The 17,875-nt window shown below is 40.3% G+C and overlaps 1 protein-coding gene across 1 annotated transcript in view; it reads right to left on the bottom strand.

Moving 5' to 3' along the window:
- Positions 1 to 1,048: 1,048 nt before the first annotated feature.
- LOC139463706 (receptor-type tyrosine-protein phosphatase T-like) overlaps positions 1,049 to 17,875 on the bottom strand; it is a 48,425-nt gene continuing 31,598 nt past the window's right edge. Inside the window, exons 4-17 of the mRNA XM_071244960.1 lie at positions 13,368 to 13,574; positions 11,791 to 11,922; positions 8,803 to 8,914; positions 8,331 to 8,389; positions 5,715 to 5,789; positions 4,967 to 5,280; positions 4,722 to 4,809; positions 4,571 to 4,638; positions 4,348 to 4,384; positions 3,937 to 4,037; positions 2,968 to 3,093; positions 2,427 to 2,572; positions 2,112 to 2,247; positions 1,049 to 1,314 (exon numbers count right to left, since the gene is read on the bottom strand). Of these exons, the coding sequence (XP_071101061.1) occupies positions 1,105 to 1,314; positions 2,112 to 2,247; positions 2,427 to 2,572; positions 2,968 to 3,093; positions 3,937 to 4,037; positions 4,348 to 4,384; positions 4,571 to 4,638; positions 4,722 to 4,809; positions 4,967 to 5,280; positions 5,715 to 5,789; positions 8,331 to 8,389; positions 8,803 to 8,914; positions 11,791 to 11,922; positions 13,368 to 13,574 (1,811 nt within the window). The 3' untranslated portion in view covers positions 1,049 to 1,104. The remainder of the gene's footprint in view (positions 1,315 to 2,111; positions 2,248 to 2,426; positions 2,573 to 2,967; positions 3,094 to 3,936; positions 4,038 to 4,347; positions 4,385 to 4,570; positions 4,639 to 4,721; positions 4,810 to 4,966; positions 5,281 to 5,714; positions 5,790 to 8,330; positions 8,390 to 8,802; positions 8,915 to 11,790; positions 11,923 to 13,367; positions 13,575 to 17,875) is intronic.

The following is a 17,875-nucleotide window of genomic DNA, read 5'->3' on the forward strand; positions in this document are numbered from 1 at the left end:
TCGCCAAAACGCACCATTTCAATGAATATGTGGGTATCATGCACCCATTTCTCGCGAAATCTAAAATGCACGAACTGTCACGAACTGTCGTGAGTATAAAACTGTGGCCGATTCTTGGACCTACCACTCCTTGGTCAACAAGGCCACGCCTCACTCAAATTCAGAGAAACCAGGCTATCGGACGTTTGGAAGCTGTAGAGTCTGTCCAAGATGTTGCCCGTCATTTCAAAGTTAACATTACCACAATTTACCGTCTCCTGCATCGATACAATGCTACACAGACCACAGATGACCTTCTTCGGAGCGGTCGTCCAAGGGTCACCACACCTCGACAAGATCGGCAGATTTCCCGTCAACACCAGCGACATCCGTTCCTAACTGTAAGTGCAAGTGCTCGACAGACCATAGGAACACATAATCAACACATTAGCCGGGACGCTGTGATCCGACGTCTCCAACAACCTCAGATGTCACCGACCAGCACGTCGTCCTGTTCTCCAACAACGGCATCGACAAGCACGACTTCAGTGGGCACAGGGTCATCACAATGGGCGTCATCGTGAGTGGACCTAGCGTCATGATATGGGCAGGGATTGGACATATTTCGAGACTTGAACCCATGTGCTTTCTGAATGTTGGTCAAGGTCGGGGTCATGGCGTCACTGCTCAGCGGTATATCGACCAAGTGATCAGACCCCACATTGTTCCATTTTTTGCACAACATCAACAACACATTTTCCAGCAGGACAACGCTCGTCCCCATGTTGCCAGAGCTACCATGGCCTTTCTGCAACAACACAACATCCGTGTTCTACCGTGGCCAGCCCTCAGCCCTGATGTGAACCCCATCGAACACTTGTGGGATGAGGTTCAAAGGCGTCTGCACAATGTGCGCCCAGTCCCTACAACTGCCGATGTGTGCAGGAGGATCCCTAGGGCCTTCACAAATCGTCTGATCTACTCAATGTACAGAAGATGTGTGGCAGTGATCAATGCTAATGGTGGTCACATCAGGTATTGACTGACATTTTTGGTATTGACCCGAAACTGTGTAAGCCCTTAACATTTGAAAAAAACCAATTATGTCATCTGCCTTTTAATCCATTAATCTGTCTTCAGACAATTTTTTGTCAATCTTGCCCTAATACTATTTCTTGTCTTTATTACCTCAAGATGTTGTTTCACAGTCTTGATTCCCATCGTGAGGTTAGCAAGGGGGCCAAGATCCACTCCCTTCAGCGTACGGGAGTCCAGAGTCATGTCTCCGTCTGCCGCCGCCCTCGCCACCGCCTGGTACACGAACAGGTACTGATCCTGTGGGTAAGATTCATCAGCGCTAGACTGAATGTGAACTTGTCAAATAAATATGGTGTTTATATCTCATCGGGGGATTGCGGGTGCAGGCAGGGGACACTTTTTGACATTTTTGTTGACGTATGTTCAATACAGAGTAAACACAATTTACGGATAACAACTTCTTTAATACCGTAAAGGCGACGTTCGGTACAGATTGTCAAGCAAGACTGACGGTATAAGGATCTTTACCGAAACGTCGTCTTTACAGTATTAAAGAAGTTGTTATCCATAAATTGTGTCTACTTTGTCATCCGTCAACTTCTAAGTAATCAAACAATTCGTATGTTCATTAGTTAAGCCACATGCCTGATCACATCCCATCTTACCTTGTAGGACAAGCTAAAGTTAAACATTTTGGTAAAATTACCTATTTTTGACTCTGCCAATACAAATACAGTTTCATAAATTTTCCATTATCCGCTACATCAGTGTACAATTGAAACAAGATATACATAATGGTCTTCAAGCTCCTCAGCTACTCGGCGTCGCGTAATGTGTATTAACATTGACTAAAGATGTATGTGATGCTCTCAGCCTGAACATAAATATAACGATTATCTCACGAAACTGTTTCCGTTGGGCGTTTAGGATAACATAGAGGTGAAATTTAAATGAATGCGTCACTGATGAGACCAGCAAATTATTATATGATATTATATTATTCATTCTTGTAAATATTTACAACATTATCAGGTGATACAAAGATATTTCTGTTCATCCGTTTAACCTATCACACATGTGCACTCAACACTAACTTTTGATTGGATCATGCCTTTCCTCTGACTTCTCGAGTTGGAGACGAAGCTGACAACGTCCACAGCGCCCTCTGTTGTAGCCTGCTCCACGAGACTATCAATAGCGATGTACGTGCCTGTCTGGCCTATGCCGGCGCTGATTGTGGATGACACAGACAGTATACATACACATGCTGTGTGAACACGACATGTCAAAAAAGTAATATTCACTGAAAATTGACACGTTGCTTATCAAAACAAATCTCTCAAAATGAAATGTGTTCAGAAATACCCATTGATTGCTTCGAATAAGGACTACCATTCGTCAACACGCACCTGCAGTGAACGGTGATTGGATGCTTTTGTTTTCCAGCTAGTTCCTTGATCTTCCACCTGAACTCCAAGAATGCATACATATCTGGAACACTCCGATCCAGCCAGGTTGTAAAATGGAAATGACGCACGTGCCGCTTCGTTGTCTTCTAAATAATACAATATTGATATACTTTGCGTTAGACGTTCAACAATGTTGTCAGGTGGCATAAGGCTGATGTGCCTGATTCGAATCTTAGTACATTTAGTGAGTGAGTGGGTTTAACGCCGCCTTTAACAATAGTCCAGTTATATCACGGCGTGTCAGCTTAATGTGGGAAGAAAGTCCGAAGTGATGCAGGTCTCAGACGTTTACCACTTCGGTGAAACCTACGAGCACGGGTATGGTGCTGACAAACCTAGAAACATAATCGGGGCGAACCGGGATTCGAACCCACAACCACAGGTTTCTTTCGTGCCTAAGGGACGCAACTCTACACAGTGTAGTACTCTTAACTTATAAGAGTTGAGGCAATGCAATGCTTCTAAATAAAGGCATGTATACCTTCTTGTGTTGCACAGTCAGCTTTGCGAGTGTGTAGTTTGCAAGACATGTTTCTGTCTCCATGGTTACCGTGATGTCACCGTATGAGACCTGGTCTTTTTCCGGCCAGTAATGAAGACAATTCATCTGCAATAGAACAGTACCAATGTTTCTACGTGTAAAATGCTATAAAAGCCGCAAGGATAATATTTTGCAGATAAGCGCAGGCATCCATGTTTGTAACGTGAGCTACTGCAACGTCACAATATCAGCTGTAGTCCATGTGTATGACGTCATGGGTAAATGTGCACATGGAGCGTTGGCCATCCAACACAACAGGTGTAAAGCCAGCCGGTGTTTGTTATTAACTCAGTACCAAGAAGACATGAAACAATGTTAACTTAGTGTTCGTCTACGCAGGGAAAGCATCTCCATTTAAGGGTGATGTGGTTTGTGATCATGAATTACAATCTCAGATTTTGCCTTGATAAAGATTATTGGTTTATCAGCATTGTATCCATTCTCCTGGGTTTCGGCAAACTGGTGAACATCTGTGTATGCAGATTCTACCATGAACTTGTAAACGCCTCGACTTTAAACAGACAAATTGAGAGGTTTCAAATCACACTTAAAAATCTGTCTCAAACAGCTGATTGGACGCCCGCATCACCATAAAGATAATATTTATTCAAAAAGAATACTAACTCATCTTTGGTAAGCATTTTAAAATATTGATATTTTCATTTTTAATGAAACACAGAATTAGGACAACAATCAACATATGTGTGGCAAAATATTCTGGGCATGAAACACCACAGCAATCGACAAGGAGAATGTATTTTCAAACCTTTGCATTTTGCGCCCAGTGGAATCTGTTTTGGCGGATAAACGAAAATGGTTACTCTTTTGCGTTGACGATATATATTTTATGAACTTATCTAATATTACAAACGTATTAGTTTGGCTAACTACTACTTCGTCTATTCGTACCTTGCCCCCTTCCTCGAGTCCTGTCACCATGACGATTGTAGTGCATCCTTCCTGCCAGATCATCCTCCAGAAATCCTCAACAACATCGGACTTGTAGGGCCCTTAAAACACATTGTGTCACGAGTAGCTGTTATCCCGTCAGTAACGATCATATACAGATACGGCAAATCAGTAAACAAGTTTGTTTAAAATTTGTACCAGCGGCAGAGTCTTATATAGAAAAAAGGAATGTTGGTATGTATTAGAATACTCTGGTGAAAAGAAAGCAGTTTTAACAAAAGGTCATATGTGAAGAATATGTTCTCTAAGCTGCGACAAATAACCTTATCAGTGTTTGGTTTTATTGTCAAATTCTTTCACAAGGTATACCATAGTTCTTCTATTAAATGTCAATATTGCTATATGTCATACCTTGTGCAGCGATGTATTTCCTCTCAGTCTTGTAGCCCTTAAACAATGTCAGCAGGAAAGGTGAAAGTGTTTAAATCATGACAATCCCTAACAATCGTTAAGTAACTATACAAGTATTGCAGCAGCTAAAATATTACCATCAAAATGAAGAGTTTCTATATTCTCTTCTTACAACTATTTAATTATGTCATGCCACTAACGCAGATAAATAATCGTCACTCACGTCCATGTAGCTGGCATTGAAGTAGTTGCTGGTCTGGCCATCGTTTAACACCACCCGGTTGTAGTCATCTAAGACAAAGAACAACTGTTCATGTCTCAGTTTGTGTTTGTGTATGTGTATAAGTTTATGTCTAGATTTAAGTTAAACTTACATGGGTAGTAGGATTTAAATCTGTTGTTCCCTTTGTTTTGTGGTAGCTGGGAGTCATTGTAACAGTGCATGAAGCCATCTGGCAAATTCTGAAAATAAATGAGACAAAAACCGGAATCTGTCACGTGTGTCGAACTACATCACTGCCACGTGTTTACGAGTCATTACGAAATAAAGTAGAGTGTTCGACAAGAAAGCTGATAATCACATTATAACAACAGAAGCTGTTTGGTCTTGAATACTGACCTTAAATTCCTCCTCTGCTTCTCTAGGATGTTCCTCCAGTTGACGTACAAAGTCCTCCAGATCTGACACTTGAATCATTCGACGGACGCAGGGGCTATGGCGGGTAGGATAGTTCTCATGTGGATGATCACTCTCTCTCAACACGCCGTGAATAGGGTCAGTGTTGCCCTCCTCTTCGGAAATAGTCTCATACACAGAAGTTTCTGTAATCGTGCGTCCACCCGATTCGTGATTTACTCCTTCCAAATTCACATATGTTAGGCCTGAAACTGATCCATGTTCGCCCTCATCTCCAAGCCGCTCATAAACACTCTCTGAAAGAACATATAGTCGTATCTAAACAGATTGCTGAAGGAATATTTTTCACCTGTAGACACAGTGTTTTCCTTCATTTGCAAGGCACGGGTGTCCTAGTCGTCTGAGGCGCAGGAATGCGCCGTGCATAGTTGCGTCCCTTAGACACGCCGGAAACCTATGATTGAGGGTTCGAATCCCGGTTCATCCCGAATATGTTCCCAGGTTTCTCAGCATCATATCCGTGCTCGTGGCAAACTTCTAAGACCTGCATCATGACGGGTTTATTTCCCACATTAAGTTGAGACGCTGTGATATCGCTGGAAAAATGCTTAAAGCTGCGTTAACCGTAACTCACTCACTCACCCACTAACATTTCATTTGCAATGAAGTAAAATCACATTTGAATACGTTAACAACATTACAGAACTAAATGTATTTTCGAAATGTATACCCTGCGTTGACTCTTGTTTGAATTCAGGTTGACACAGTTGTGAATAGTGCAAGTCAGCCCCACTTGATGGTCTCACTGCAAATAAACCGAAGTCAATTTCATATTTTATCATATTTTAAAGTATGAAGTACTGTATTCATTGATTACAATGTAAACCATATCAATAAATTTTGGTCCGTATTACAGTAGTAGTAGTAGTAGTAGTAGTAGTAGTAGTAGTAGTAGTAGTAGTAGTAGTAGATGGAATTGAAAGAAGCAGCAGTGGATTCAAACGCAAATGACATACACTTTTAAGGTTTTCTTATAAGAGCCAGGGATTTGAGACATAATCTCAATGTCAGTGTTGATTTTGGTCATGGATGGTACAGAAATGAGTGTCAACCAAGCGAAGTGACATATATCAAGTGACTCAGTTTTTCAAGGAGAGGCTTTCTAAACGATCACTGCATCGAGTTTATGTGCAGTGTGTTGAGAAAATCAGCAACCTTGGAGAGGCCTTCGCTTGAATGAAGTAGGCTGGCATGGTTTTCTGTTTGTTTTCTGTTTGTTGCTTAGGACCAGTCATTCCCACACGATGCCGTCAATGTGTGATTTTGTATTAAATGTAAATATGAAATGTAGGTTATGCAATGAATTTAATGAGACTGTACAACACAGTGTCAGTGGATGTCCATCTTTGCCACAAACACAGTATCTTAAGCGACATGATAAAGTTTCTCGAACGTTTTATTGCCATCTTTTCAATGCTTGTGGTACAGACGTCCATCCATGGTACGACCAAGAATATGTAGAGGGTGTTATGGAAAATTCTTTGGAATAGGCCCGTATACAGTCTCAGACCTATCCAGGCCAACAAACCTGATCTTGTCCGTTTGGATAAATCCAAAGAAATAATTTGTATCACATACACTTGAGAAACCCTCAGAACGCTCAACACCACACTCAAAGAATATCAGACCTCTATCAACAACTAGACCTGAAATCAGCTATTTCCAAGCACATCCTCAAGCACCAAGGCCATAACATCATGTGGGAAGCCACCAAAGTCCTGTCTGCCAACAACTGACCACAAAGAAAACTACAAGAAGCCATTGACATCAGGAGACACCAGCCAGCCATGAACCGTAACAGGGAATCTATCTGCCAGGTGCCTGGGACGTATTGCTTTGATATTTGCCAATGGTAATTATCTAGCGGCTTCCATTTGTGTATTGTCATTTCCATTCTATTACCTATCAGTGTTAATCATCCCAGGCCTCCCGTTTGCCCAGTGTCCATTGCCTATTATCAGTCAGTGCTAATTATCAGTCAGTCAAGTGTTGGCGCTCCTTTTGTCAATTGCTTATCACATATAAGCGCGAATTATCTATTGGCTCCCCCTTGTTAAGTTTCCACCTTTGTTATCTGATTGCTTTGGTTGTTCTTACAGGTACAAAGTGATGTTCTATGCATCATATCATTTATTCACCTGATAAAGGAGTAAGTATATACTCCGAAACGTAACATCCATAGATTCTCTTCCTTATGTGTATCACTTCTCCACGACTTTCAAAGATTTGATATGAATGCATAGTTTTACACAAGCATCCCATTAATGGAATGGATTAAAACATCTAGCAATTTCTTAAATCGTTTTGCAAAAAACGTAATGCTCATTCATTAAAAAACAGATGCTCAAACATAGAAAGAAATGTGAAGATGATTTAAATGTTATTCATATGTTTGTTATTGTGATTATTTCATTTTCTACCAGAGATAGCATTTTATAATGTTGTTTCACACTTGTACAAAATAGTCACATGTTCCGATGGTGCTCTTTTGATTGAACCATAAAGCATGTTGAGGCCCATGTCATTCCAACAGATAATGCTGAACTGTTTCAGATGAATTATCGACACATAGGTCACATAGAGGGGATACCTCCTTGTCAATACTCCTGCAGGCATTCAATACACGATGACCAAGACGAGGTATAGTCATCAACTTCATCACGCCTCGTACGACGACAAACTTTACAGATGTGTTTAACTGTTGGGCAAAGTGTCGTCCGAACAAATCTTGCCACGTTATGGAGACCGACTTTGCAGTGGCATAATCGAAATACTTTTTGAAGGAGAGAATTCAGAGTATTTACTTCATCATTGTGAACCATTTCGCGAATTTATATTAGTTGTATTTGACCGAAATATTTCGTTTTGACTGAATTTCATAAAGCTATGACATGTGAACAGGCTGATTCTTTACAAATGCAACGTATCATAGACTAAAGTAGCTTTACGTTAACAGTAGTGAGCTGGCCTATTGATTGTCGCAAAAGATATTGACTGATGAAGTTATCTTTTAGCTTTATGACATTGTCTTGAAAACATGTATAGACAGTTGAATTTTGCCTATTCAGTAGCAAAACCACTGTTGGATATAAAAACCAAACCATATTACCCGTTGTCACTGTCTGATACTTGATATTACCATAGCAGAACACAAGTATATATCTCATAATTAAACATATTATCTATCTTAACAGACAGTTACAGGTGTATATGTACATTGATAAGAAACTCAGCACTGACCTGAACCCGACCTACAGATCACTGTGCCAGTTGCACGTGGACTTACCTTCAGAGTTGTGTACGGTTTGACGCGCAGACTCCTCTGCTGTACGTTTCCTACTTTTTCTGAAATAGATTGATTTTCATTTTTCCGGGACCTAACAAGAAATCACAGGACAAGAGAGGATGGCCTGTTGTCAGCGTCGCACAATGTGAATATTCAGGCCAAGACACGTGAATTACGAATGGAGATTTATTAAATCTAGGTATAGATGTTGATAAATGTTTGACTGAAAATAGAGAGAACTACTTTGGAATTTATTATTTCAAAACAGTCAGACACTACTTGAATATAGGAGAATAAATAAAAGCAACCAAACCATTTCATGTACCGTTCTTCCAGATTTATTATTGAAGTTAATTTATCAGACGGGTCTTTTCACCAATATCTAATACAAGGCAGGTGAAATAGACAGGGGGTGAACTATAAGCGACACAACAATTAATACGAGGGATTCGCGAATATTTAGAAAACTGACCTGATTCGGACGATGATGAGAACAATCAGCATGGCTATCAGTCCTATGGCTATCAGTACTATGGCAACTGCACCTGCTGCTAGAGGTATCACAGTCACAGGGGCCGAGGCAGCTGGAACACACAATGGAATTATTTACCATTAGTGATTATCTGATGTTTGGGGCCCATTTAAAAAAGATGAACTTGTTTGTTGTTTTCAAGAAAGCAGGTACATACATCATAAATCAATAGAGAGAGTGTCTAGGATGAGTACTTACAGACAGACAATGTAATGACAGTCTCTTCTCGAGTGTCCAATTGCAACAACTAGCGCTGTAGATAGATTCAATGGCCGAGCAATTGCATCCAAAAGTGGGAGAGATATGACAATCAATATTAAGAGAAAAGGTACAGATAATCGACGTGCAAAGAATATGCGGGACCCCCACCCCCACCACCCCACCCCCCTGTATAAAATGGACTTGCCCGACATTGCCGAGATCGGATTCTACGGGTAGGTATTTTTAAAGATTATATATTTTATCGACATCCTTAAAGAGGCTGGATATAATACTGATATCTCATAATATGAAATAAACGTCCTTGTTTATCAAACAATAACACAATTAACAGCACAAGTTCACCTCGAAAAGCTGTTTTCTATCAATTTTCAATTCATTTTAATTTTTTTACAATGGCAGATTGAAACATCTCGGCAAGATAAATTCGTTGTAGCAGTATCACTCGGGATGTATGTGGTTTTATGCGTCCATTGACAGGTTTTATACCACTCGCCTCCGGCTCGTTGAATGCAACCTAGCTTGGGACGCATAACACATCATATACCGCTAGTGAGTGAGTCAGTGAGTATGGTTTTACGCCGCTTTTAGCAATATTCCAGCAATATCACGGCGGGGGACACCAGAAATGGGCTTCATACACTGTACCCATATCGGGAATCGAACCCGGGTCTTCGGCGTGACGAGCGAACGCTTTAACCACTAGGCTACCCGACCGCCCCTATAATGCTAGTGATATTGCTACAACTTCTAACACAGGAGAAACAAATATGCATAATACCATAATATGTCTTATGTCAAGTAAATTCTGAACGGGTCGAGAAAGAATCAAGTTTTGTAAGCTGTCCCTTCAAATACACCATCACGATTCTATAGCCCCCTCCACAGTTTTGTGCTTCCGTCTGATTCTGTCCACGCGAATGATATCTGTAAACGCAATTTCTTCTCTTTAAGATTCGTGTACCGAATATCAATCTTAAGTACTTAAAGTTGCGCCTCCGATATTTCAAGAGGAAGCACAAATTGTTGCACACCAACTGATTTGAGTTCCTGTCTGTTTTCTACTGCATCGTAAGTGTGTGGTATTTTATTCTGGGCTGAACTGTGTGATTGATGGAATGTATTCCATCGTTTCATCTGAAAAACAATGTACATACAAAACATACCTTGTGTGCAGTCATCACCCGTCCAACCCACGAGACATCCACCGTCACATGACCCGCTGTAGCGGTCACATGATGAGTTGGTGCCAGCACACTTCCTCCCGATACATATTTTCTTACTTTCATTATAAATCAAACATGACAAGTTCTCCAAAAGGGGGGATACTGACATTTGTTTCCAGATCAGCTGAACAGTATAAAACGACATTTTTAACCGACGTGATAAAAAGGCATCCATTACATTGAGGTGAAGACGAAAGACAGATGCTGTTCACCGTGGACACAAGGTACAATGTATGTAGATTTACCTCTGCTGCAGTCTTCCCCATTCCATCCGGCCTTACATCCGGGTTCACACTTCCCAGTCACGTGATGACATGGCGAAGTTCCCTGACAGTTTCTTTCCTGACATTTGTTCGCGCATGCGTCTCCGTAAGTACCTTGGTTACATTCTGTAAATACGTAGTAGACGTGATATGGACAATGAAGCATATTGTGATGCATTTTAGATCATTAGGTTAGATACGTTAGAAAGATATAGTTCGAAAAAAGTATTTGTTTCAAAACATTTGGACTTAGATACCAGAATGTTCCAGAATGAGGACTGGAAATGTTCCAGAATGTTGGCTAAAAGAAATCATGAAGTACACTGAATAACGTCTTTTTATCATGTGAATAACACTAAAGGCAATTCATGAAACATAAAGTGCTGTTTAATGATGTGCTAATAACACAACTATTTATCAAATATTCCATTTGTAATTGGGCCACATTCGTCCTTACAGTTAACGTTCTTACTTAAGTCTGCAGTGAACGCACATTTAGTCATACCTGTGTGGTCTATTGTGTTATTCCAACGATTTCATGTCCACGTCTCCAATATATCAGTGGTATTGGAGCAAAACAAACATTCAAAATCTACAGTAATAAATCATGACTGTCAATATTGTCATTGTACTATCAAAATAATGGTTGTAAAATGTCAAAATATAATCTTTGAACATTATCACCATGGTGTGTATTTGGTATTTTTTGCAAAAAAATCCAAAAGACCTCCTCAGCTGTATCACACCTGTCTCCCTGCCACCCTGGTCTACAGTCTCCAGGACATACACCACTAACTGGACAACACTACACCTGACAGTAAGACCTCCTCACCTGTATCACACCTGTCTCTCTGCCACCCGGGTCTACAGTCTCCAGGACACACACCACTGACTGGACAACACTTCACTTGACAGTAAGACCTCCTCACCTGTATCACACCTGTCTCTCTGCCACCCGGGTCTACAGTCTCCAGGACACACACCACTGACTGGACAACACTTCACTTGACAGTAAGACCTCCTCACCTGTATCACACCTGTCTCCCTGCCACCCTGGTCTCCAGTTTCCAGGACACACACCACTGACTGGATTACACTACACCTGACAGTAAGATCTCCTCACCTGTATCACACCTGTCTCCCTGCCACCCTGGTCTACAGTCTCCAGGACACACACCACTGACTGGATCACACTACACCTGACAGTAATACCTCCTCACCTGTATCACACCTGTCTTCCTGCCACCCTGGTCTACAGTCTCCAGGACACACACCGCTGTCTGGGTCACAGGAGCTGTTCAGACAGTGGCAGAAGTTGTCGCAGAAATTGCCGTATGTCCCAAGACTGCACACTGCACATGCAAGGAGGGGGAATCACATATGTCATATTCAAGTCGAACCTCGTTAATTCAAATGTGGATCATTGAGACAGTATGAGTAATAATATTACAAGACATGTCGTTTTTAAGTTAACCTATTCTAATTGATTGTGCGATTCAGTAATAAGGTAAAATCCCTCATCAACTGCCTTAATCACACCAAGACATCTCCAGTCACTATACTGTTTTGAACATTAATAATGTTAAAAAAGGAACGCCAAACAATAACCAATGATAATACTAACCAATCTTGATTATCCGCAGAAACAAATTGCAGTGGGCAGAAAAGACAAAATTATCAGTGAAAATGATATGAACGGATCAAGTATTTGTGTTTTGCCTAGGACGGCGGCACGTTGTTTGTTTGTTTGTTTGTTTGTTTGTTGTTTAACGCCACATTCAGCAATATTCCTGCTGTATGACGTCGGTCTGTAAATAATCGAGTCTGGACCAGATAATCCAGTGATAGATATCATGAGGATCAATCCACGCCTTTGGAATTGATGACATGCATCAACCAAGTCAGCGAGCCTGACCACCCGATCCCGTTAGGCGCCTTTTACGACAAACATAGATGCCTTTTACGGCAAGCATGGGTTGCTGAAGGCCTATTCTACCCCGGATCTTCACGGGACGGCGGCATGTAAACAAATCAGACAATAAAGTGATCGCTCAGAAAATCCAGCAGCATGAAAGCGTATTTACTGAACTCATAGTAATAAGACTAAATTTTAGTGGCATTTTATTCATATGTTTACAGTGGCCATTTAACACACCGGTCCTCTCCATGGATTTGCAAAACCGAATCAACAGTAGGATGATCATATTTTACATCATATTTCTTCTAACTAAAACTGAAACAATAAAAAAGAATATATGGAAAGTCCTCAAAGTAATTAAGGTTTATTGAGTTACGAAAGGCGTCATAATCTAAATAGAAATATACAATGATATTCAATATTCAACTTAAATAAAGTGTAATGATTCTTTGGATAATTCCATTTAATACTTTATCTAAAGCTTCGTTTGAGCTAGACATCTTCCAAATAATATCCAGCCTTTTCTACAGTAAAGGTCACATATAGTGCATATACTATGTTTAACTTTTGCACGAACTAAATGAAACACCATAGATGAGTGCATCACGGGCAATTAACATACGGGTGGTAAGTGGGAAGCCAAGTTTTAGCAAAAATTCAAATAAGTCCTATTTCGTCACGATAAGAAAATATATTATATGTAGATATATTTTGGCACGTTATCAATTGGTAGATTATGTAAAATATGATAGTACCAACACATCGCCCTGGCCGTCCAAATTCAGTTGGTCAGAAAGGCTTAACATCAGATAATATGTGATGTTATATTAAAATCAATGTTTATTTCTCCAGACCGGATATTCCCTGTATTCAACATACCGTATATTTCCACTTCACAGATGTTGAGCGTGTCATCCTCTGCAGCCGCTGTCCCCGGGTTCCTGATGGTGAGGTATCTGCCCCTGCCGTCACACACCAGGTCGATCACTGAGTTGTTGACAGTGTCAGGGAATGTGTAGCACAGTGTCCCGTCAGAGGAGGTGTCATTACTCAGGTGTATGCTGCAGTTAGCTATCCTGTGTAAAACTGAAAGTTAAATCTTCACGATTCACTCATACTTTATATAGAGGAGAGATGGTAATGACGCATTTAACAGATGTAGAGAATATACCTTAATCTGTTCCGCAGTTTGTGAGGCATGGATTTTCAATAACTACTAAAAATTACTTGAAACGTTATAAATTGGCTTCTTCGAGATAACACAAAGATAGCATATAAATCATGTACAACAAAAATAAGTATCAAGTTATAACAAGTATATCTTACATAGGGGTTATCAAAATAGAGTCTTAACTTTTACCAAAATGATTATATACAGGACCAAAATGATAAATTCGGTCTTTTTTGACAATGTTCAAGTAACGAGGAACAATGCCGAGAAGAACCGTAGATTTGACGACACTCGCAGCACGTGCGAGTTGTAAGCACAATAACAAAATTCTCTCCAGACTTCCTGTGACACATTATGAAACATTTTCTGAATCAGAGTGTGCACTGTCTGAAAGATACACAATTACTGGATCGTTGTTGCTGATGTTTAAACTATCTGATTGGCGATACTGTTGATCAATTTCAATTACGCGTCTTTTAGCATTTTGCCATACATTATGGTCTATTCGACCAAATGAGGCTTGTACAAATAATTTAACTTCTGACATTTAAGTGAAGTGTTGTTTCTGCCAAAAGTTTTTTAACAATTTGTCCGGATCAGTTCTTTTGGATTGAGTTCGCAATGTTGCACTGAAGTACAATGTTGCACAATATTTCATTAAACAGCCTGCGTGTTGTAAAATGTGATCTTCTCATACAAAACTGGTTTTGAACCTTGGTTGGATACACGATACCTTGCTTATACATCCAGTTTTGCATTACAGCTTTTCTTGATGTCATATTAGGAGCCATATTTTCAGTAATATTACTAATGCTATTATCGTGTCATTGGGTTGTCTGGTTTGTTTACTGGCTGACGTCACATGAACAGGAGTACTGCTATGTGGCCAGGCAATACATTTGTCCTTCTTTTATGCAAATTGTATGAATGGTGGTGCTATCGGTAGGGCAGGACATGCCCCCCCCCCCCCCCCCCCCTTTTCACGAACACCTGGTGTCATCACTGAATTTCAGTGGTCCACACATATGATTTCCAAATTTATGACAAATGGAATCTAGGCTGATTATTCTCTTGCATTGACAATTTATATTATACTTCTTCCTCAACTTCACTCATCTCAGCATCGAGACCAATACCACTGATAACTCCGCGGGATCTAATTTGTGAGTGTGGTTGTGAGGTTCCGATATTATGTTCATCAAGTTCTGTGACTTGCATAAGTTTTTGCCAGCCTAAACTGTTTTTGCTGTTACACTAACATCATCCCTGGACATCCGGTTAACACTGGTCATTTCAGTACTAACCTTAGTCAATACTCTCGCCAAAGGACGCCGTGTCATCTGTTGACAAAGGGTTGTTGAACTATCGTCATCATCATCAATACCGGTCCTAATGATAACAGTGGTTGACTTGAACTGAACTGGCTCATCAAAACCAAAAGCAATATCTGACCACGCAGGAGGAGGGACAGCATTTAGTTGCTTGACAATAAAAGCAACAAAACTCTTTCCATATTCATAAGAAATCTCTGCCGTAAGAAGAGTCGATTGTTTGAATCGACTATATCATGAGCATCTGTTTGTGAATCACTATTAAATAGTGATGATACCAAATGTTCGCGAAAAGGTGATCGTAACCTGCCCAACCGGTGGCAACCGGCACACACACATACGAAGGCATGTCAATTGTTCCCCTGAAGAAAACACAGGAACATATGGCACCAGTCAATATTCTGCCACAATCTGAATTAGAAGCGAATGTGGTTACTATTCATTTAAAGGTTAAAAGATCAGTCTCGATTTTTAATGTCTTCAAAAATGATCGTACTTCCCATGATGACTTTATTTCTCTGATTGTAATAGTTAATGTCCATTGTGGGGAGCTGTTAGGTTGGATGCTGGGGGTTAAGCTTTTAAGACCCATTTTGATGAAAAGAATCTTTTCCTTCTTAATGTTTGTTTTATGACATGATATGACTTGTTCCATTTCGGCCCTGGATTTACCAACCTTGAACTTTTCGCAATAGCTGAACTAAAGGAAACAGCTCAGAAGTGGCATTTCTCTGAAGCTGACTGCTCTGCATTAACCGATCACGCCTGTTATAATAATCGTTTGATTTATTTCACTTCTGCCCTTACCCTTGTTATCTATTTCACAACCGTGTATACGTCATCAAGCTTGATGATAAAGACAGTATGTAATGTTGGTAAATAATTACCAAAGAGATGTAAGTATTGTGATATTTGCCGGTATTGCTATGTTGACACACTATACCTAGAGTTCAATTATCGATATGAAGGTCACTGACTTAGACAAATTATCACCAAAACAGGTATTATTCCCATTTGTACCACAAAACACACCTCATTTTACTACTTCTGGTTCTTTTCAGAGATTAGTTGTGAAAGAGCCTTTCGAAATTGACAGTTTAATTTCTAAACGGGGAAATATCGCAATTTGTATGTGGAGAAACGATCAGTTGACGTATTCATTTACGAAGTTAATACCATAAAAAACAGAAGTGTAGACTATCCTCATAATGTATTCAGTCTTATTATAACATAAACACATGAATAATAAAATGAGCAATAACTACAACTGACAGTGGCCAGGTAAGTGTAAAACGTCCACGCTAGGGAAGACCCAGTCTCCATTATCCGCCGAAACAGATTCCACTGAGCGTAAAAGTCACGGTGCAAATTATATGAAAATCAGTGATGACTCCAGGTGTCCGCGATAAGGGGAACTCGGGATTACGCCTCAGCAAGGCAATCAACTGCCTCTTTCAAATTTGATAAACAACATGAAATGAATGAAATGCGTGACCTCACTTTTTACAATGATTTTCTCTACAAGTGTAAAGCAATGTTACACATGTCTCCAAATAAAAGTAACGATTTGTTAACTGACTGTATGAATGAACATTGATGCCAAAATAACATTTACCTCAGATCTCATTGAAAAGCGTACAAACTGGCTAAGTATAATAACGATATTTTGTTGTCTAAAAGTCTCTCAAAATACCTTCAACGTATACAGTTTTATAGTTAATACACTGTAAGGTAAAATGTCAGCCAAAACCATTAATAATGACGAGGGCTGGTGAACTAGTAAATATACTACATTGTGTGAGTATTACATTAAGTGTATTTAGTCTGTTGAGGCCGTGTGAAAACTAGTGACAGCCAGCTGAACGTGAGAGTGGTCCAACTGGACACAGACATTGAACAGAACGAGTACCGAGCAGTCATCAAGGTTTTTATTTTAGAGAAAAGTACTCCCTAAATAATTCATGACCTCATGTCACAAGTGTTGGCAGCTTTGTTTAAGGGTGGGAGAACAAGTCTTGATGACGACCTGAGGTCTGGACGTCCCTCAACTTCCATCAATGAAGATTTAATCAAAGAGAAAAAAAGATATACTGTCAGATAGATGTATTACCAGTGTTGCCATGGATCCATTGAAACTATTATTCATGAACATTTACAGATGAATATCTAATTGTTTGGTGCCAAAGTTTCTAAATTTCGATCTTAAGGAAAAAAAGAACTGACGCTGCAAGAGAAAATATAGAGCTAATTGACGAGGATTTCGTCAAATTCAAATAGAGATTAGTAACGGGGGATGAAATATGGCTCTACCACTACGATCCCGAGTCGAAACGTCAATCCATGGAATGACACCATTCGACGTCTCCGAGTTCAGCGAAGAAAGTTATGGCCGCTCTTTTCTTGGATGCAAAGGGTGTGGTCCTTGTTGAATACTTCGAAAATCAAAGGACAATTACCAGTGCCTATAATGTTGATTTGCTTCATCGACTGAGATATTCTATCAAAGAAAATCGGCGAGGAATGATGATTGCTGGAGTTATATCATTTCATGGCAATGCCTCTTCTCACACCCCTCTCCCCGTGGGGACCCAGGGACGATATACAAGAATGTGTCCTCAGCACCCCTTTGCTGGTTGTAAAAGGCGACAAATTGGGCAACCCGTTTGCCGTGGGTTGCGCCCCTGTATCGGTGGAGGACGGGATTCTGGTGGTTGAGGGCACTGGAGCCAGGAACAGGTGTTCCTTTTGCCAAACACACCACTTAGACCCTTACTTCACCTAGACGGGTGGTAGAATTGACCCAATTCTATCAGTCAGCTGGTCACGCAATGCCCTGTGCATGAATTACTTGAATGCAATAATAACGAAATATATCAAACTATTTC

Source organism: Haliotis cracherodii, unplaced genomic scaffold (assembly GCF_022045235.1).
Source record: "Haliotis cracherodii isolate W230 unplaced genomic scaffold, xgHalCrac1.p SCAF_16, whole genome shotgun sequence".
In the NCBI taxonomy this organism is placed as follows: Eukaryota; Metazoa; Mollusca; class Gastropoda; order Lepetellida; family Haliotidae; genus Haliotis; species Haliotis cracherodii.